The sequence below is a fragment of the Triturus cristatus genome, chromosome 3_1 (assembly GCF_964204655.1).
Source record: "Triturus cristatus chromosome 3_1, aTriCri1.1, whole genome shotgun sequence".
Classification (NCBI taxonomy): domain Eukaryota; kingdom Metazoa; phylum Chordata; class Amphibia; order Caudata; family Salamandridae; genus Triturus; species Triturus cristatus.
The window spans coordinates 820386644-820409034 of record NC_140583.1 but is presented as its reverse complement, the minus strand read 5'-3'; the positions used below and the strand labels follow the sequence as shown (position 1 = coordinate 820409034).

General features: G+C 46.0%; 1 protein-coding gene across 3 annotated transcripts in view; it reads right to left on the bottom strand.

Moving 5' to 3' along the window:
* SLC19A1 (solute carrier family 19 member 1) overlaps positions 1–22391 on the bottom strand; it is a 145682-nt gene that overhangs the window by 8869 nt on the left and 114422 nt on the right. For all 3 annotated transcript variants that reach the window (XM_085645178.1, XM_085645177.1, XM_085645179.1), the window contains exons 4-5: positions 12341–12533; positions 10604–10745 (exon numbers count right to left, since the gene is read on the bottom strand). In XM_085645178.1, coding sequence (XP_085501304.1) covers positions 10604–10745; positions 12341–12533 — 335 coding nt within the window. The remainder of the gene's footprint in view (positions 1–10603; positions 10746–12340; positions 12534–22391) is intronic.

Below are 22391 nucleotides of genomic sequence, written 5' to 3'. Positions count from 1 at the left end.
ACTATCTGGACTTGGGTTCCTTGTCTCGGTGAAAGTGCACAGGTGCTCCAATGGCGCCCTCACTTCTCCTGCAGGAGGTGGGAGGGGGAGGGGGACAAACTGCATTCCTTGGGCTTCGGCCTGATTAGCACAGTGAAGTTCTCCACGGCAACTATTTCTGGCATATGGGGTCGATGACACGCTACGGCACAAAGCTCCGGCCCTTAACGCATGGCAGTGTTTTCTACTGCGGTGCCTCCTGGCATATGGGGTCACTGTCTCACTGCTATACATGTGTCCTGTTTTCATCCCGGCCCTCTTCTGGCACACAGGGTTCCCAGATTCTGGTCTTCACTCAGGCAAAGACTATTAGTACAAAGCCATTTCCTCACACCTCGCACAGGGAGCCCACTCGAAAGATCTACCCACTGGACCTCGCTCCCTCCAACACTCTCCCCTTCCTCAAAGGGCACACTGGTCTTGGCAAGAAGGCTCTGGTGCTCCAGGGCAGGTAGTCCTGGATTCCCATCCCTTCATCCATCAGACAGTCTAGCAGGCGTTGGGCCCCAGTCCTGGTCACAGCCAGAAGTCCTGCAGAGCTTCCCCTTCTCACACAGCTCGTCTGACTGCTTAACAGATGACAATTTTTGGACTCTCAAACTTCCCTTCTTATAGACCATTTCCAGAGAACAATTGTGATTTAGGGCCCCAGCCTTTGAACTTTTATGCTGGGGTTCTTCTTCTTTTGAAGTGCCTACTCCTCTGCTCTTTCTCCCTCTTATAAAGCAGTCTGTCACAGCAGGGGTGTCTCCAAATCTGCTAGCCCAACAACACAGGCCATAGGAAAGATCTGAGGTTCACACCTGGCTGATAACCACAGTGATATATGCCCCAAAAGGTTAGTCCAGGGCCCACGCTCTACTCTCTACAATTCTCTAATCAGCCCCATCTCCTTCCTAAGAGCAGCCTTTGAAGTGTACAAGGGAGGCCAGGTCCTTCCCTTCCCTAACCTGTGTGTGTCCCACTCAGCTTACAGGAATGCAGCAGTACACAAATGTGTGTGGGGGAAGTTGGATCTCTCTACCTCCTCTCTATGCTCACTATGAGGACCTGGGTCTCTCAAAATAAAATTCAGGGCCTTCCATGTATTGCATATTTCACAGGCAAACAAACACCCAGTGCATGCATACACGCACTGCACAGTACTGTAACCCCCATGTACTGTACCACTAATAGGAACACATACATCCAGCCTATACATTTATCATGCACGCACTACATCCTTCAAGTGCTGTACCACAATATGGCACATAACTCCAGCACATGCATTCACCATGCACCCACTGTTTAGCACTGCAGTATGCCTGTACTGTACCCATCCCAGGTACACATACACCCAACGCAGATACACTACCTTTGTGCAATGTGCACTTCACACCAACCCTATGTAGGCCAAGTGTGAGTTAAGCACACAGCAGCAGAACTTTAAAGGTGCGTGAGCCTGTAGGCCAGTTTCCAGTGACACAGGTTAAAAAGGATTGGTTCACTCCTACTGATCACTACATGGTATCCTGCCACCACCGCGCTCGTGCTGCTGATCTCCTAGTAACGGCAGTAGCCTTCCACCACAAGGAGGGTGGCATTTGGGCGTCCCTCCCGGTCCAACAACAAAGCAATTCGTGAGACAGGCCTATGTCATGGCAAACACACAAGATCAATGTCTGCCTATGATAATGAAAATCAGCATTAGGGATCCAGACTTCAGTACAGTTGGGCACGACTATTACCATGTAGATGACTTTAAGCACATGGGTGACCTGCCGCTAGGATTAGTCAAACAGAGGTGATAAGGCAGCGTGGTCTTTTTTTTGGCATATCATGGGCTTGATAATTGTTTCTGCAACAAAGCACAAGAGGAACTGGTGCATGCAGGTTTTCCTATTTTAACATGTCTATGCATTCTGATGGTAAGTTCAAGCAGCCACATTGTTTTTTTTTTTTTTTTTTTAAACCGTTTATTACAAAATTAAAAAAATATACAAAGATGGGCCTACAACCTTCAGGCCGGCCGCTAGCAAGCAAGAGGAGCATGTGATACAAACAATAGCGCGCATGCCGCGGCAAAGGGAAATGCACAGGAGTTAGAAGCGGTGGTTGCCACACCATCCGGGCCCACATAACGGTTTCATTTTAATATAAATAACAACAAAAGAACAAATCCACAAGGCAACCCACAATCGGAAACAGCAGCATGTGCTCCCCTAGCGGGGGGGACCCTACCAATCCATAGGAGTAGCAAGGGGGGGGAAAAGGGTCAAGACTGGGATTAGGTGGACTCAGTGCCCGGGACCGGGGAGATAAACTGGCTAAGGGGACGGGGCCGGTGACAGATCGGGCAATAACGGCGGGGTACAGATTCCCCCGCGGTAGGCGTTCCAGGGGCCCCATACGTTCACCCATGTCCCAGGCTTACCTCTCGCAACATACACCACATTTTCCCGAAACATGCACCAATCCATGTTATCCTTCCATGCCGAGACAGTCGGCGACCTCTGGGAACCCCACAGTTGAGCAATGTCGCGTTTGGCCACCATATATCCCAGAGTCACCCACCGCGTCTGCGGCACCGAATAGTCGGTTGGCTCCCACACATTCAACAGGCATCTCCTCGCTTCGGGCAGCAGCGACACACGCGTAACCACCCGTAGGACCTCATGCACACCACGCCAGAATCGCTCCACCTCCGGGCATTCCCACAAAATATGGAGAAAGGTCCCCAAAGAACCACACCCACGCTTACACAACCCGTCCACAGCATATCCCATACGCAGTAGCCTTGGCCCCGTAACATAGACCCTATGGAGTATCTTGAACTGGACGAAGCGAAGGCGGGCCGGTATGGCCACCTCTTTCGGGGAGGCCACCGCCGATACCCAGTCCTCGTCATCCAGCTCCAATCCATCAGCCACCCATGCCTCACGAAGGTTAGTCAGCAGTCCCGAGCGGTCATTGATAAGTTTTTTATAGATTAATGAAATCGTGCTGTCCGGTACATGTCCATCTAGCACTCTATCCTCCAGAGGGGAATACTCCGGGATGGAGGCAACGTCCGGGAATACGGAGCATAGCGCATGACGGATCTGCATATACCGAAAGTACTCCCTGTCCTGCAACTGGAATTCTGTCCGTAGCATCTCGAACGTTTTGAATCCCCCCCTCGTCCAGAGATCACCCACCCTGCTGATGCCTATCATGTCCCACTTTTCAAAGCCCTTCGAGGTCCACAGGGAGCCCAACTGCTCAGATGCGTATATTGGCGACGCCCGGGTCAAACGACCTTTCCACCCCATCGCCACATTAGCCGCGTGCCACACTCGTACCATGACACGCGTGGGGCCCGTTAGACGTGCGTCAAGCGAGCTGGAGTAAAGCGCTCGGTTATAATCACCACCCTACAGTAACATCTTATCCATTTCAAAGGCCGGGTTTAGAGCGGGCCCGTACAGGCCGTGATTAATCGCAGCCAGCTGGGAGGCCCAATAATACCGTTTGATATCCGGGAGGGCGATTCCCCGTCATACCACGGGAGCGTCAGCTTCGCCAGGGCGATACGCGGTCTACCTTCCCAGAACAGTCGGCGCTGCAAACTCTCCACCTCGCGAAAGTAGCGCGCCGGGACGACGTCCATTGTGTTCTGCAGAGCGTACAGGAAACGCGGCAGCGACATCATCTTAAACAATGCCGCCCGGCCGAGCGGCGAGAGCGGCAAGCGGCTCCAACGCGCAACATCCTCCTTCAGGCGCTGGAGGGGGGGAAGCAAGTTCTGACTATATCGGGCCTCCGCGTCCAGGGTAATGAAGACACCCAGGTACCGGAATCCCCGCGGGGCGATCTGGATAGGACAGCCCCGCGGAAGGATAGGCTCCTCCCCAGAGAGAACATAGACGCACGATTTAGCCCAGTTGATGACAAGGCCGGAGTTAAGACCAAATGAATGCAATACATCAACCAGTACTATCAGTGATTTACGTGGGGAAGCCAGGTACAGGAGAATATCGTCAGCGTATAGAGATACGCGGTCCTCATACTCGGGGGTCCAGCGGAGACCACGAATAGAAGGTTCCCACCGCAGCCACTCCGCCAGGGGCTCCAAGGCGAGCGCGAAAAGGAGCGGCGATAACGGGCAGCCCTGCCGCGTGCCCCTGCCCAGCTCGAACGAAGCCGACACTCTACCGTTCACCACGACCTGCGCCAGCGGGCCAGAATACAACAATTTTACCCAACTGATGAATCCTGGGCCAAACCCAAACTTCGCGAGCGTCGCCCAAATATAAGGCCATTCAAGCGTGTCAAACGCCATAGTGGCGTCCAAGGACGCCAAAATGGCCGGCTCTCGTATGGACGGGACACGTGCGAGCACCCCATGCAAACGCCGCAGGTTAAGCGCTGTATTGCGATGAGGGATGAAGCCGGACTGATCCTGGTGAATCAAGTCACACACTACGCCGACCAGCCGATTGGCCAACACCTTGGCGAGGATTTTGGGCTCTGCATTCAATAACGAAATAGGCCGATAGGATGTGACCTGGTCCCGTGGCCTCCCCTCCTTATGGATAACCACGATAGTGGCTAGACGCTGGTCTAGCGGGAGGGAACCCGCCGAGTGGGCCGCGAGGAACATAGCACGGAGATGCGGTGCCAGCGTATCCGGTCGCAGTTTATACAACTCGATGGGAAGACCATTAGGACCCATGGCCTTGCCGGAAGCGACCGAACGTATGGCGAGGGCAATTTCCTTGGAAGTTGGAGCAGCGTCCAACGACACTCTGTCCTCCTCCGAAAGGGAAGGCAGCGCGATATCCCTGAGCAGGGCGTGGGAATCCTCTTCAGAGCGGGAGGACACCGGGGAATACACCCCACGGAAATAGTCTGCAAAGCAGGAGACAATTTCTTCTGGTTCAGTGACACACACACCATTCTGTTTCTCAATCAACGGGACAACTCGACTCGCTCTCTCCTTTTTGTCCAGCCATGCAATCAATTTACCAGCCTTATCACCCACATCATACAGTCTCCCCTGTTGCTCTCTACTGAGGCCCCTGGCCGCCTCCGTGACGAGGGCCTTATAAGCCGCTTGCTTGAGTCGGAGAACATGTAATTTGTCATCCGTCACCCCACATTCTAGATCACCCTCCAACTCGGTTATCTCAGCTTCAACACGAGTCACCTCCTCCCGCTCGCGCCTCCGGGAATGGGAAATAAGGGACAAGGCCTCTCCCCTGAGTACCGTCTTGAACGCCTCCCACAATGAGATCGCCGATGACACAGACCCCACATTCTCGTCAAAGTAGCGCTTAAGGGATTTAACCAGCTCTGCGCGAATGGTGGGGTCATGCAGGTACCAGGGATTAATCGGAACCACCCTACCCTCTCCCCTCGAAAGAATATCAAAGTGCAACAAGAGTGGGGAGTGGTCCGAAATACCCCGTGCCAAATGGCGCACCTCCCCTATCCTCCCAACGTGCGCCGCCGGAACCAGGACATAATCTAGCCGTGAGAGACTACCATGAGCCCCTGAATGGAAGGTGTACTGTAGCTGCGTGGGATGTTTCAAACGCCAACAATCCACCAGCCCCAAGGTATCCAAGAGGCCAGACAACCATGCCTGGGCACGGGGAGATCCCTAGGGGGGTGACGATCCACAGTTCCGGAAACCACAGCATTAAAATCCCCCCCCACCACTAGAATCCCCTCCGGAAGGCCAAGGAGGAGGCGCCCCAGATCCGCAAAGGTGGTCGTCTGCAGCCCCGGCGGGACATAAACAGACACGAAAACGACCACTCTGCCCTCCATTCTACCCACCAAAACCGTGTAACGTCCCCTGTCGTCATGGTGCACCTCATCAATCTCCAACGGGAGCGAGTTCTTAACCATAATGCCCACACCCCTTGAACCAGACGTGAAGCCCGAATGGGCCACAAGGCGGTAGCCCCGTCGATTCATGGCACAAAAGGAGTTGCCAATGAGGTGTGTCTCCTGCAGAAAAACTATATCGGGCGAAATTCGCTTCAAGAACTGCAGGACCACACCTCGTTTTATCCTGTCCCCCAATCCATTAACATTCCAGGACAACAGACTCAGTCCCCTACCCCCCATCATAAACAGAAGCCATCACTCGTCCCCCAGAGAGCACTTCAGAAATGACACAACGATGCTTTTGCCTTGTGGTAGAAACGAACAACACCCCACCCCAACCCACCCACCCCAACAAAACTCCCCCCTCCCTGCACCCCTGCATGAGCCCAGACAGCCCCCCCAACTTGCAGTGTGCCTGTCGCCCCTATATAGTGAAACTAGCTAGACCCCCTAGAGGAGGAAAGAGTACCCTTGCTAGACCCCACACAACCTCCAAGGGAGGGGAAAGAACAAAGACAGAAGCTTGGTCGAAAGTGGCATCATAGTCGTCCAGAGTGAGGCCCAATATCAAACCCTCAGTCCCGATCCAGTGGGCCGTCTCCTCCCGCCGCCCCCCCCCCACCATCTCGAGCACTACCCCCAGACAGAGTGTCCAGCCAGTCCCCGGCCGCTTCGGGACGATCAAAAAAGTGCGTGCGACCATCCACCTCTACCCGCAGCTTGGCCGGGAAGAGCATGGCGTATTTTAAGTTCATGTCCCGGAGCCGGCGCTTAACACCCAGGAAACTCAGTCTCTGTTTCTGGACCGCTTGAGTGAAATCGGGATAAAAGTTCACCTCCATATTTTCCAGCTTAATCGGCCCTTGCAGTCTGGAGGCTTGCAAGATCGCGTCCCTGTCCCGAAAGTTAAAAATCCGGGCAATGAGAGGCCGCGGAGGGGCTCCGACCTTCGGCCTTCCCCCGGGAACTCTGTGGGCCCTCTCCACGGCAAAGAATTTACTCAGTCCCCGAGGCTGGAGATGGGTAGCGATCAGGTCCTCTACAAAAAGATCCGCCGCCGCTTCCTCCAGTCCCTCGGGTACTCCGATGATGCGGATGTTATTCCTCCGGGCCCGACTCTCGGAATCTTCCAGGCGCCGATCCATAAGCGCACTCGCCTGACGAAGTCGGTGCACCTCCGTTTGGAGGGCCGCCACCTCAGTCGTGAGGCCCGACGCGGTGTGGGCCAAAGAATCGACCCGGTCGTTGGTCTTGGAGAGATCAGCCCTCACCAGGTTGACATCAACTAGGACCGCGTCGATTTTATGGGCTAAGGTGTCAAACCGCTGGCCCACCGAGGCCTTCATCTCAGCAATGGCGCCCATGACGTCTTGCAGAGTCAACTCTGTGGGCAAATCCGGGGCATCCGGGGGGCACTCAGAGGACTTGTGCGGTCCACCGGGAGATCCTTTCGGGAGGGTGTAGCGGTCCATGATGTTGGCCTGATGTGCGGTGCCACGCCGGGTCGACTTGGCCTTCAACCGATCGCCATCTTGTTTCGTGGCCATCGTCGCGGGTCTCACACCCTCACCAGCCACGCAGTAAAAGGCAAGCAATCAAGGCCACGGGCTCCGGGGAGTCACCCCAGGACGGCGGAGCGGGCCACAGCAGGCAGGCAGGCTGGGTCACCCAGCGAGGCCACCCCAACACGAGAACGCCGCGATCCCACTTGCAAAGACGGCAAGGGGGCGCGAAAGTGAAAGTGAAAGTGCGGGGTACGCGACTCGCCAGGCCCAGCCCGCCGTTGTTGTTCACTTTGCCACCGGGTCGCCCCCAAATGCGAGTCCGGGGTCAGGAGCGAAGGAGGCCGCAAACTTCAATCGGTGCTCACTCCGGCACCCGAGGTCCGATTCGAAAACGGGAAACGGGTACCACCTCGGCTCAGGCTCACCGACACAGTCCCCTCAACCGATGCAGGATGAAGACAGGATAAACGTAGGAGGTCGCGGAGGTCCTCGGGAGCCTCGCACCTACGCGGCCATCTTGGTTGCGCGCTAGGCTCCTCCCCCAAGCGGCCACATTGTTAATATTTAGAAGCCAAGCTCTGAAATGGTGGTGCATGAACCGCACCACAATGTCTTGTGTGTGTCTCTACAGATGGTATAGGTCAAGGAATCACAATTGGCTGTTCTTTTTTTAAAGTTTGTCCTTTGTTTGACATGTCCTGCATCGACCATTGGCTGTTATTTTGTAGAAGTGTGTATTTTGTTTGACATATTCTGCCTTTCTAGAGTGCGTTTACTTTTCGGAGTGGCATTTTTTTGTGGAGTAGGCTTTGCCTCTAGAACAACCTCTGGCCTGAGAACATAATACTTAGGCTGGAATGGTGATACAGATTCCGGCTCCTCTCTGTGGCTCCAGTGGGGGGTGGGCAGACAGCTAAAGACCCCCTTCCACGTACTCCGTGTTGCTGCTGCTTCATAAGTAATTCCCTTAACTGAACTATAATGGCAGGACTACTGACGCTGTTCTTCTGTGCTCCACTGGGGGAGATTCAAAAGGATCCCAGAGCGCAATGAAGTGACGATGGGGCTTTACTTGTCTTTTGTGGCTGGTTGGAGTTCTATATAAGTGTCAAAATGGGCATTACCTTCAAGATGCTCTAAACACATACGCCTCAGTTCTAGAGGGTCCTGGCTGAACATTTTCTGGGAAGGAAGTACTGATGAGATTTCAGAAAAATATACAAAGTACAAAGGCTATGGTCTTCCCTAATCCTTTCACAGTCTGGGAGGACTTGGTGGTCTCCTGAGTGTAAAAAAGAACAGGAAAACAACAACTGATTTCCCCAAATCGCTGCACTGTATTCTGAGGCACTGCATTAGCCTACCAGTCACAAGGACCAGCACCTATCTGCCAGTTGTCTTTCATTTTCCAACTCTGAATAAAGACTAAAATATAGATGCAGGTCTCAATCTTCCAAAAATCCCTTTACAATCACAAACACAATTATTAAAAACTCTGTTAGCAAAGTGTTTCATGATCATTCGCAAATGTACCAGTATTTGGATATAATAAATCAATAAAGATGCAATCATGGAGAAGTTGCCCCCAATGTTTAGATATTAATAAAGACTTGTACATGCCACCCTGTTTAACAACTACATTTTATGGACAGAGAGTACCAGTATTAAGGTGCGCACTTTTTAAGTAACATAACAAGTGTATTTGTAAAGCGCACGTTCACCTGGAGGCATCTTGCCGCTGAATAACAGATGTTTATTGTTACCAAACTCAATGGTACTCATTTTATCGACCTCAGATGGATGAAAGGCTGAGTGGACCCGCCGGGAATTGAGCCTGTGACCATGAGGTCAAACACAGGCCCCTTCAGTGGACGCGTTGGTCCACTGAGTCACCAGACCTGGCAAAGTATTAACTTTCTGAACTGCAACAGCTGTATGGCAAGAGTAACATCTATTACTGACCCTCTAAAAAATTATGCCTTCAAAAATGCTAAGTTTACAAATTGTAAAGTGGCTATTTCTAATGCAATAATTTTGCATATTACAGCTTAGCATACATTGTATATCTTTTCAGTTTACAATACCCAAGCTTCATAAAAAAAAGACAACAGATGATACAAATTCATCTGCAATATCCCTAACAAAGTAACATCCCAAAATAAAATTAAAACAAAGTAATTAAGGAACACAGATTGGTGTTTGACAATTTTTTTTAAATGGGAGGAATTACAATGTTATTATGCTTTGTACATTACCCTTTTTTGTATGCATCTGTATCCGGTATTTGTAAAGCGCCAACTAATCACCCCAAGGGGTCTCAAGGCGCTGGGGGACGTCCGGGAGATTCAGTGAATTATTGCCTAGAGTCACAGGGTACTGAGCTGAGCTGCTGATGGTGCCGGGGATCGAACCGTGAGCCCAGTGCTCCGGAGTCAGCCGCTGCACCACACCTCTCCCATTTGTAAATGTAGTTATTTAATATATATCTTATGAAAGTATAATATGGTTTGCAAAATAACCTCAGAGGTTACACTTTGAAACGAATGAAAGGAAAGACTGAGAAGAATACTATTCACGGCTACAATCTATAGAATACTGGAACTAATATATGTAGTGTGAAAATGGCACTGGACTTAAATTATTTAAAATTTTAAATTATTTGTATTCGCTTGCAATTAAAAAGTATGAGAGCTTATACTAAACAAGGGAGAACATTAGGAGCTTCATAATCCAATCAATAGATGAATTTTTGCAGCAGCCAGTGCATGCAATGACTGGAATGATTTGACTATAATATTTTGTATTCAAAATGTGAAATCACAGCCTTGTTCTTTTTTGATTAATGTATGTAACCCACGACAGGTTGCACAAATGTGAGGCTTAACATTGTTTTCAACATTTAATTTGATAATTGAGATAGATAAATGTGCGACTGCATTTAATTTTTTTCAATGTTACAAAAGGAATCTGTAATCTTGTTGTGTGAAGCCGTGCATGTACGCTGCAAACTGCATTTATGCACCCGATATTGTTGAAATGTTCAAGAATGGAATGGATAAAGATGGAATTAAATTAAATATAGAGTTGTACAGCTGAATTTTTGTATTGCCAAATTCTTTACATCAGGGGAAACACTTTCACTGAGAAGCCTGTGATTAACATTGCATGCAGGAAAGAGAAACTCTTTGCTGTAGGATACCCACCTGAGGATGAACAGATAGAGCCAGACCCCTCTTGTCTGCGATGATGATAGTAATGATGGTCTTCAGGATGGTGGCCAAGAAAGTGTTAATCCCAAACACAAGTGCGCACAGCTCCTTGGACAAAGAAGTGGCAATCTGGAAACTGTAACACAGCCAGATGGATTGCGAATACAAAAGTGATAAAAAATATATGAGAGAGGTAGTGCAACATTATCTACAACCATTACAGTTGTATACTCCCCTAGGCAACATGTACTGTGCACACCTTACCTTGTGAAAGAGACGCTTTACAAAAACTAGACAGCAGATCTTTTCCACAATGAGCCGGACAACAGCTGCACATATGCCGCTACACACAAATACCAGAGATCTGTACAAACTATATAAACTCAGATGTTCAGAGTTCTGTTCACTAAGATTATATGTCTTGTGCTTAACCGTACCTTCGTGCTCCATGACCTCTTTCACCAAATACTATGTACACACGTACTACACACAAACACAAGCACAACAACACACCATTCAGCAGCCTGGTACACAAAGGTCGTCTTTGAAGGAGAAAAAGTTAAGAGCGGAGAGGAGGATGATACATATGCATTAACAGTGTGCATAAGAAAGGATGGTAATGGGAGTGTCCTCTAGTGCGGTAGCAGACAATACTCCAAAGTACTTACAAAGGGATAATTGAGAGATTGCAGTGTATCCAATAAATGCATAGGAACAATCTCATCCACGACATATAACATTAATGAAATCCACACACAGGACAGATCTGCATGGATGGAAAATAAATTCTTTCAAGTCAGTGCATTGCAGGGTTTAGCCTTTCTAGCACAGTACACATCTGGGAATTGCAGTGTGTAGTGCTATATTCTCAACTGGGCACTACACTTGTTTCACAGGCAAAGTGATGGGCAGTGGCTATTTATTCAGGGTCATCACGCTTGCAGGAAAGCTGGTGTAGAGTGGATCTGATCTGGTGATTAGTGATGAAGAGTTAGAAGGGGCAGTGGAAGGCTTAGGTGCAGAAAAGGCAATAGAAATTCAAGTAAGACATGCAGAAAAAACAGATAGATGGGTTCTATCCATCTAAAACACATGTTGACAGCATGTGGAGTGGTTTATTACCTAGTGGAGCAAAGCAGGCGAAGGGCTGCTAGAGGCAAAACGTCATTTTGTACCAGGGAACAGCCATGCAAGGATATTTTCTCCATGTAGTTGGATCAATCAAACACCAATATAGTCAGAACAGGCCACTAACAAGCAGAACCGCAGATATGATATTGCTGAGTACTCACAAACAGAGCAGTAGATGGTAGTGTTAGTATATTTGCATGCATTGCATGGACACAGGCTACTTACTGATTGATTAGTCCCACGCAGAGCAGTAAACAACAATGGGGCAGTGTATCAAATGCAAACTAGAGGAGTATAATACTGCTGAAATTATCACAAGCATGCCAGTCTGGGATGAGAATACCAGAGTACTTCCAATACAGTTCAGTGACAATTTCGCCAAAGTACTCACACAAGGAGCTGATGAGTTGAAGGTGAGAAAGTCTTAGCACTCTAATACAGAGTCATAGGGACTAGCATGCAGACCAACAGATGATACTGCCATGGTACTCACTTGCAGCACAACAACTTTCCAACGCACTCACATCTGGGGTAATAAATGACAACGTTCTCAAGGTACACACTTGGAAAACAGAACAGGTTAAATACCTGTACACTTACATAGCAATCGGTACCAAGAACTGATAGCTGCCTCTGAAGAAGATATAGGCCACGTAACAGATCCAGATGTTGCTTGTGGTGTTCATAAGGAAGAGGAGACCAGCTTGGAAGGCGGTGATCAGTCCAATAACCAGCTCTGACCAGAGCGCCCAGCGAATCTTCACATATCCTGCTGCAAATGCAGCAATGGCTCCTGCAGGGAGCAAGACAAGTACAGCAGAATTATAGACATTCTGTTCATATTTACAGGACAACAAACACACTAGGTAAATGTTCTTGTTTTATATTCAGCACCATACACACCAGACGAGTTGTGGCCAGATGAGTACTTCTGAGGCTCCCCCTATTAATTTGCTGAAAATCCCCATTTGGTTGCAAGCAGAAGTTTACGGCTGGATTGGCAGTACGACTTTTAGGGGTAAGCTTATATGTCGGGGAGCTTCCTTGTACTCATTTCATTACCTTTGAATTGTCGATTTTCATCTGAGAAAAAGCCGTTGCAATGTGGAAATATTTAAGGAGATCAGTGCAGATAGTCCAATAAATGCAGTTACTTTCATTCCAAAGACAACAACTAATAAGCTGGGAATGCCACACCTGATAAACATCACACCCTGTGGTATCTGTACCAAACGCATGTGGGATTTCTTCTCGATTACACAATAACCTGTAATGTTCTGAGCAAATATGCAATAATGTAGATTTCTGAACAACTGACTGTTAAGTACCAGAAACTCTGAATCTGAAGTCTATATGTTTGGACTTCTAGAAAAACAGAGCTATTTAGTGGCCACAGATGAACATTTAAAGGGGCTAAACGAGGATTCTGTAAGCATTCATAATGCTTGCCCTCATGCTTCAGGGTTATGATGGTCTAAGGTACATCAACTCATGGTGGCCTTATCATGGTCATATAAGCACCAATTTACACGATGATAGGAGAGCAGGAACAATGGTACAGAAGTCTGCTAATTAACTTTTGCATGGGTTTGTGGATCAATTTGTACCATATACTGTGCAATCAAAATCCTCATGGCCCAGACAAATTAATTTTCCATTGGTCCTACAAAAGAACATCCTTCAGGGCTCATGAAATTATCAACCTCCACAAATGTCATGAATTAACGCCCTAGGAGGCCACTGGAATAACACTGTGGAAAAAGGCAATAAATTCCCCCCCAGCTTAGTAACAAGTGGTTGTGCAAAAGGTTCTAAATGACGGTGGATATTAAGGACTCTCGGATTCAAGGATCATTGGTTTTGTTTAAATGCAATATAACCAACAAAGAAAACAAAAGATGCCAGAAGCTGAAATCTCTCAGGGAAAACACAATGCTTATGTTGTTTGCAGAACCAAAGACTAGGTATGCCATCAAGACAACCGGTTCCAAATTTTGAATTTTTTACCAGACTGTGGGAATAAATCTAATCATACATTTTATGATAACATCACCATCTAGACTGGAGAGTCCAGTTACTGGATGGTCTTATCTGTAAATATGTTGTCTTATGTTACCTCCAGGAGACACTTTTATTAAGGTTTTAATGGCGGTCAACAACAATGAAAATGCCCATGTATGTTTGATTTATGCTGGACCTGGAGAGACCTACTTTCAAAAGGCATATTCTAAGGAACTGTGGGAAGGTGGTGGTTTTCTGGTAAAAGGCAGTGGGTGTCTTGCTTGTGCCGACTGTACGAATATCACAATATTTATTTTCTTAAACTGTTTTCCATGCTCTCTGAAGCTGACGAAAGGACTAAGCTATGTCTTTGCCCCATTGATACGGCTGGTAGAAAACTAAGTTTTAAAACCTGGAAATTCATCAAATACGATCGCCCGCAGATGGGGGCTGGAATGAGAAACTTTCAGCTTTCAAAACATGAAGGAGTTCGATTTAAAGGGAGTCGTAAACAAGTAAAATGCTACCCACCAATAATTCATAGAGTATAAAATTTAGATGCAATCAACATTTCTGACTACGAGTGTAGAGTTCAGAATACTGCCACTTGTTTTTCTTCTTTGATCCAAGCATGCGCAAATGACTTGTGATTATGCTCTGTGAAACCATAATGCACTAGAATATACAGAATCTTTGATTATGTGAACATCCCCTCTTGCTGTGTAATACATATTAAATGACCCCCTGGTACATTCCAGTCAGAGGCAAGGGTCGCTTGTGACTCTACAACACTACAAGCTGCAAACTGAATGTTACAGATATGTAACATTTTCAGTTTGTAACACGTGTTGTTGGCAATCACATGTTGTGCATAGCCTGTAAAGCAGTATCCCTCACCTCTGAGAACGTAGCTGAAAGAAGTGGAGAAAAATGTATTTAATAGTCTGTTGCATTTGCGCTTCTTTCCTTGCCTGCATATGAACACAATAATGCTATGCAGATGTATGAATTGAAGTCCATATTGTAGTTCAGCAATGTCTATGGTTGAATGTTACCTAGAAAGGTCATTTTGCTTCCCCATTGCGAACCCCCCCTCCCACCCTTTCAAGTTGAAAATACAACAAAGTGTGTTTTGCATCTGTTTAAAAACCTTGATTACGTTTTGCAATCTACCGTGAAAGTCCTGTTTTGGAGATAGGTTTGCCTGAATGTGGCTTTATGAAGACTCCAAACGAATGTTTTGTCTTGCCCAATGACTTCGTTCTTTTAATGTATTACACTGGAGCACGCTTACAATCCAGAGAATGCAAAGGCCTTTTAGATTGCACAAGCATTCTGGAAAATAATTCCACTGATTGCCTTATATTGTATAAAATGGAAACATTAACTTAGGGAAAAAGCCTAAGTGAGCACTCAAGACCACGCTACTCTTGTGACTTGAGCGCAAGGTTCTTCAACCGAAAGTGCTTCTAATGCACTGACTCTGTGTAATGAAGTGATCGCCAATAAAAAGACCAGTTTCCACGCAAGGACATGTAAGATGTTGGAATGTAAATGTTAACAAATTGGCCACACTTACCGAATTCAGCTAATAGTGCCTGGTTAAATGACTTTCTTAAAAATAAATACCATAAATTCTTTAATCACAGTGATTAAGAACACAGAAAGGTGCATGTTTTGTTCATGTATTCGAATGGAGAAACAAAAACACTAACCCAGCTTTTTTTAGGCTTTGAGCAAATATTAAAAAATATTCCTTATCGAAGGACAGAGATGAATAGCCTGTTACACTGCAGAGTTGTTTGCAAATATTTTCCATTGCGCGGCAAAACAAGCTCTTGTAGTAGGACGTCTGGCATCCTGGAGACACTCATTAATTCTTGAGATAATTCTAAATATCCAAGATCTCAGGAGCCAAAGTTCTAGAGCAACAGCGACATAGGACACCAAATGTGAGCTCTGTACTAAGTTAATAAGTCCGGAAAAGGCGGAAGTTTGCAAGGAGGTTGAATGGACATCAATACGTTGCTTACATGAAAACTAGAAGGCTCAAGGTAATTGGTATTTTCCATCCCACATATGGACTGAGTAGGTGAGGTGGAAAAGCAAAAGTAAATACCCCTGACCGATCTATCCACAGAACATTCTTAAAGACTGGGGTAAGAATACCTGGAAGCACAATTTTGGTATTACTTGCTTGCGTGGTGACACCACACCCTATCTGTGGTGCATGTCTCTAAAACTTTCAATTTGATCTGCCATGTAAGAGAGTCCTGATTGTCCCTGCTTAGCAGATCCACAAAGTTGTGGTCTACCTATGGCAACTGTTCCACTAACAGGTGGATTTTACAACAGAGGCCAAACCCAAATCATCTGAGATATTTTGAATAACTGAAGGCATTGTGTACCTCCCTGCTTTGATATGTAGTACACTGATGTAATTTGTGAGCAACAAAAACAATATTTCCGTGGAGCAGTGTTTGAAATGCTGTGAGGGCAAGACACACTGCCATCCATCAACTCCAACACAATATGCTTTTGATTCTGTGAGAGCTTTATACTGGTAGGCAAGTTAAGAATGGTTCCCAGCCTGTCACAGAGACATCCATTATGAGTATTAGGTACAGCTTAGATTTCCAAACTGCCCACCCACCAGGAGATTTTCCCTTCTTCCAAACAGCAACCTGTATCTTACTCTGGGCGACAACACCATGTCCCAGTCCCCAGGAGCACGAGTCCACTGACTTGATAAGCACTACTGTAAAAGACACATTTGAAGGTAAGCAGGAGATACCAATGCTATGCATAACACCACAATTCCACAGTTTAACTGGGGCCACAGATTGAGATGTCTGGTAAAGTCTAGTCGCTCTCTAAAATGCATGCAGAAACTCCGCAATAGGATAAGCTCATTCCATTAAACGTAAAACAGAGATAATACCATTCTAAATCACCTAAGGCTGTAGGGAGATTTTCTTCACACTTAAGGAAATCCCGGACTTGTGCAGTCAAGTCATATTTGTCTGAGTTCCCTTTCAAAATAAGGCATGAGAATCGGTGGCAGAGTGGTACAAAGCTGCAAAACATAGTCTGCTCTAAAGTTCTGGGGTAATCCTTTTTAAAGATGCTCCGACCCTCACCCACCAAGGTAGTATGATAGTACGGTTGTGCTCCTCGTTGGCTGGGGTGGGGCAATACCCAATGGGCTCCTTGAACACTTGACACAGATCTTTTATTGTGTGTTCCTAGGTCACAAGGATGCACTGAACACACCCTTGCAGAAAAAGATTTTTCTAAAAGAAAGAGAAGAATATATTGGGCAAAGTGAGTTAAAATTACCTATGGATGCCCAGTAATAAGAGATTTTAATACTTACTGTTGGGATCTATGATCAGGTTAAAAAACATTAAGGGACAAACAAATGGCATGTGACCGCCCAAACTGGCGATGTCGAAGCACTTCCGAAATAGATCTTGAGAGCACTAATGAGTTCAGCATGCTGCATTATTGCTTGATGCAGGTTGTGTGGAATATACACTGGCACAATGAGTTTAAATTGGTTGCTTTGCCCACAATCACGTATCAATGTGGATCTTCTGTTTAACCCTATATGTCAATTAATATCTACAATGTAACCATCAATGTATTTGTCTGTCGCTCCTAGTCCTATAGAAAGTGTCAAGGAATATTTAAGTTCAAACATGGACTTCAACCTCAAATTCTTTTGTTAGATGCATATTGATCTTCGCTATAGACCAGTCTCCCACACATACCTTGATTGCAGGTTCATTAATATTTAGATTAGGGCGATACCTTAGTCCTGATGAATTCCACAGTTCATACAAAGCTACTTTAGGAAAGAAACATGTCGACCACCCTTTAGTGGCTCCTCGGATAATTAGGTCTGGCAAGACTATGTTTTTAAACCTGATCATGAATCCCAACACTAGTTAGTAAGAACTCTCATTAATGCGCACCATAAATAGTTTTAACTCTCATTGTCCAATCTATTCTTCTCGGGGTGTTCAGTGCATCCTAGTAACCCACAAACATACAATAAAAGAGTTCTATAAAAAGATCCACAAAGAGGCTGCTGGGTACTGCAACCCCTAACCAACGAGAAGGAACCGACGATGAATCATGCTAACTTGGTTGGTAAGGGTCAGTGCATCCTGAAAAAGGATTACCCAAACACTTCAGGGGACTAGTGTTACCGATGTTTATACAACTGTACTGCTACACAACGTCATCATTATTTTGAGGTTCAATAGATTGAGAGGAAGTAAGATGGACAGCTCAGCCTCTTTCCCCCTTGGTTACATAGCGATCACTTTCCCCTGACCTATCAGTTTAGTATACATGAACCGTTTGATGTCATCAACAGCAGCCACCACTGCTAAACATTTGGGAAATACCAGTAGTGTTGACTTTATCCTAAAAGGCAACACTCTGAATTTGGAACATATTACATCTACCAGAAATAAGAAGCACTGAGGAGGATCTGGAACGCATGAGGGTGTAGAACAAGGCATCCTTTAGAACACTATTGCAAAATCCCGTGCAGCAAAGGCTGGATGTCTTCCTAAAGCATTCTCATTTTGAAGTAAATTATTTTCAAGTATGTGTTCAGAAATACTGAACTTCCAAATCGGTCTTAATGAAAGGTCCTTATTTGGAATCAGGAAGTGAACTGAATACACCCCAAACATCTTTGGTGTATGTGGACGTCATTAGCAGTCCCTTCGATGAGAACTACTGCCATCTTCTACACAAGTGAGGCAAATATTTTGTTAGTTTTATGTTTGAATGGTGCGATGTGGAGAAATCTGAATGAACTGGATAACAATATCCTCTATCCACAGAGGATACAACCCATTTGTTGGTGGCTATTTCTCCCCAGTTAGGAGTGGAGCAGAGTAACCTTCACTCTAAGGGATTTTCACAATCAGGGGGAAATGAGAATGCATAGGTTGTTTGTGGAGGAGCTTGTTCCTTTAAGTCCTCTTGCACAGGATCTGAAACTGCTATGACAATTACCTCCTTGGAATTGACAGATTTTCAACTCCTGCTGCTGTTGAGTAGAAGAGGATGCCCGGTGCATCTGGTACGGTTCTCTACAAGAACCCAGCGGTCCCCTTTCCTTTTAGGGCCTTTGGTATTTTAAAGCACTCACAGACTCCGCAGCGTCAGTATTACACTCAACATTTTATCCACTTTTGTCCCAAACAAATGCCCACAATCAAACGGGATATCTAGAACACGCTGTGGCACATCTAGTCTAAAACCGGAGTCCCTTTGTCAAGAATACTATCATAGAAGAATATTGATGATTGCTGAAGCATCGACAGCATATTCTTGCATTAGAAATAGTATTTTCTTCTGATACAATTTTCTGCGCCTTCGGGGCCTCCAGTAAGTGTTGTAAAAACTCTTCGGTTTGCTCCCACTTTAATATGTTACAATAGATTAACACAGTGAAAAAGTCAGCTATGCTTCTGTTCACAGTTGCCGCTATAGCAATTCCCTCTCCTACATCACTTTATCCATCACATGCTGGACCACCGTCTGCACTGATATTTTAGAGTCTTAATTGATATATGCACTACCATAGATTCTTGGCTTCCTTGCCACCGCTCTTCCTCTTCTCCCCGAGATGGAGAATCTTACCTTCCCCGAACTCACCCTCCTGGCACAACAGATTGAATGATCGACTATCAGATAGGGACATACAAACCCTACTCCTCACTTATAACTATTCTAGCCCTGATATCTCTGAACCTCCGGACCAAATACACACTATCCCTGTTAACCCACACAGCGAACCCATTCACAATGCCAGAAGCGTAAATAAAGACCATCTTAAACACCCAGACTCCTTCAGCAGATTCAATTTGTCACCTGCAATGCATGCTACTCAACTGCAGATCAGCTGTAAGACATGAACCAGATACCTCTGACCTCATCCTTATACAGGAGCTTGACTTTGATAACTTGGTTAAATGATTCCTCCACTACCCTACTTGACTTATTAGCTCCCCCTAATTATGGCATCAGTTTAGATAGAACAAACAAACCTGGTGGGGGTATCGCCTGCATCTACCCTAACAAGCGTTTAGTGAAACAGTAACAAAACGTTGCGCTATCATTCAGATTACCTATGCAATGAATTTGCAAGTAACAATAGACCCATATGTAAACCTCCCGCGATCTACCACCCACTGGGAGACAACATTCCATTTAATGAGCAAATCATGGAAAAGATCACAACGGTCATCAAGTTACCCAGATTTTCCTAGGAAACTTTAACCTACATTGGAATGACCTGAATGACTCTATAGCCTTAAAACCTTTCCTGCAGACCTCGACCTGACCCAATTCTGAGACAGGCACAACAAGGGTGCGATCTGGACCTTATCTTTGCGAAAGATAACATCCAACTCTTAATCTAACCTTCCTTGCGACTGGAAAGATCATCATCATATCACCTTCCCCATCACAAGTGCTATTAGTACAAAAATAACTAAAAAAAAATAGCCCAAACTATGGAAAAGAAGCGTGCAGAATGTAAACCAGAAAAATATACAGCCTCCCCAGGTTGACAGGATAGACGTCCAAGTACTAACCTTCAGAACAATAATTCTATACCGAACATTCTAGACTCAATTGCAATCTTACAACTAAAAAAATTTCCACGAAAGAGTCAAAACTAATGACAGTCTAAACGCAGAAAGATGCAATCGAAGGATAGCTGAATGAGCATGGAGATTTTCACCATTCATCCAACACCTAAAGTGTCTAACATTGGTGAGGAACTCAAACAATAAACGCATCAGAAGTTAGAAAGCAAATTTCTTTAGAACCCAGTTTGAACTAGTCAAACAACAAATCGAACAATTAACCTAACCCAGCAATAAATGGGTCCAATCCACTGCCAAATTGTGAGGAATTTGCCTCCTTCTTCCTGGGACAGACTGGAATGATCGAAACAGACCTGGCAACTCCTTCCGGCTATACCACCAGTGTGCCTCCCTCCCTCACAAGTAGCTGACCCACCTGGTCTCTTGGTGCACACCCCAAAAAACAATGCCTCCTGGAACACATTCAAAACCTTCAGTAAAAATGACATTAACAACATCCTTATAGCGCGCAAACCATCAAATCACTTCAACGACACGTTATCATTGTATATCTTCAGGGAGGTCAAATCCTCTTTAGTCCCACTTTAGACCAAGATTGTAAACGTCTCACTTCAGCAAGGCACTATGCCTGACTGCCTAGAAGTAGGACAGGTAACCACTATTCTGAACAACCTACTGCAGATCGCTTGTACCCTCACAACTTCCGCCCTATTTTCAATATTCCAACTTTAGCCAAACTAATTGAAAAATGCATTCAGGTCCAACTTTGCAACCATATAGAACATTTCCACCTTCTTGACCAGCTCCAATCCGGCTTCCATCAAGGCCTCAGCAGTGAATTGGCTCTCATGCACATTATGGACGACTTGCTAAAAATGTTGTATCTTAATGAATCCTGCCTGCTAATTCTCCTAGATTTATCATTCGCCTTCGAAACAGTTAAACATGACAATCTCCTAGACAGGGCTCGAAAAATCTTTAAAATGGTACTAGTCCTGCAGGTCTAGTACCTTGAAAACTCTCCTCGACCTAACAGTAACCTACTTGACCTCTGTCTCTGAAAGCGGAGCAAATGTGACAAGATAAGATTTAAAGGCATCTTTATTGCTCATTTGCTTTGTGAGCAATAAAAAGGCCTTTAAATCTTGTTATCTTGTCACATTTGCTTCTTTTTCAAAGACAGAGGACAAAAGTTAGTATGTTTTCCTACTTGCCAGAAAGGGTGAGTAGGACCTAAAAATAGCTCGACCTCATTAAATTTACCTCGCAAATGCGAGCGGTCGAGTGGATTTGTCGAGCCCTGCTAGACTTACTTGAACTGAGGATGGGTCTCTCAGGGGCCATGCTAAACTGGTTCACCTCATTTTTCCAGAACAGAACTCAAAGAGTGAAAGTTAACCAGAGTCTGTCCAATGCTTCACCTGTCACGTTTAGGGGTTCACAAGGGTCCTCTCTCTCACCTACCCTCTTCAATCTTTTCATGGAGCTTCTAGCTGAAATCTTGAACTCCTCTAACTAGATGATCAAAACTGGCTAATCTGTAACCACCCGCAATTAATGCCATCAAAATGGAATTCCTCCTAATTATCCCATGCAATCCCTCGCCCGATATCGCTCTATGGATGAATCATCCAACCGCTCTTAACTGTTCACCACGCATTATTGACTCCACAAGATCTCTGGGAATAACACTGGTCAAGAAACTGAACATGTTGGAGAAGCTCGAACAAGAGATCCTACAGCTCAAGAAACAGTTGGTACAGAACGAATACACAACACCGCCTGCGACTGAAATAGCAGGAATATAGGGACTAAAGTGACAGATGCGGTTAGGATCATATATAAAATCACACAACACAAGATTTATGAACTGGGAGACCGGTCAGGAAAACTGCTCACCTGGCTAGATAGGCAAGAATGTGCTAACAGATGGGTGGCGGAAGTGGAGTCACCTGACAGAGGGCGTCTGAAATACCCACAATCTATCGCAGGCACTTTTGCAGCCTACTGCT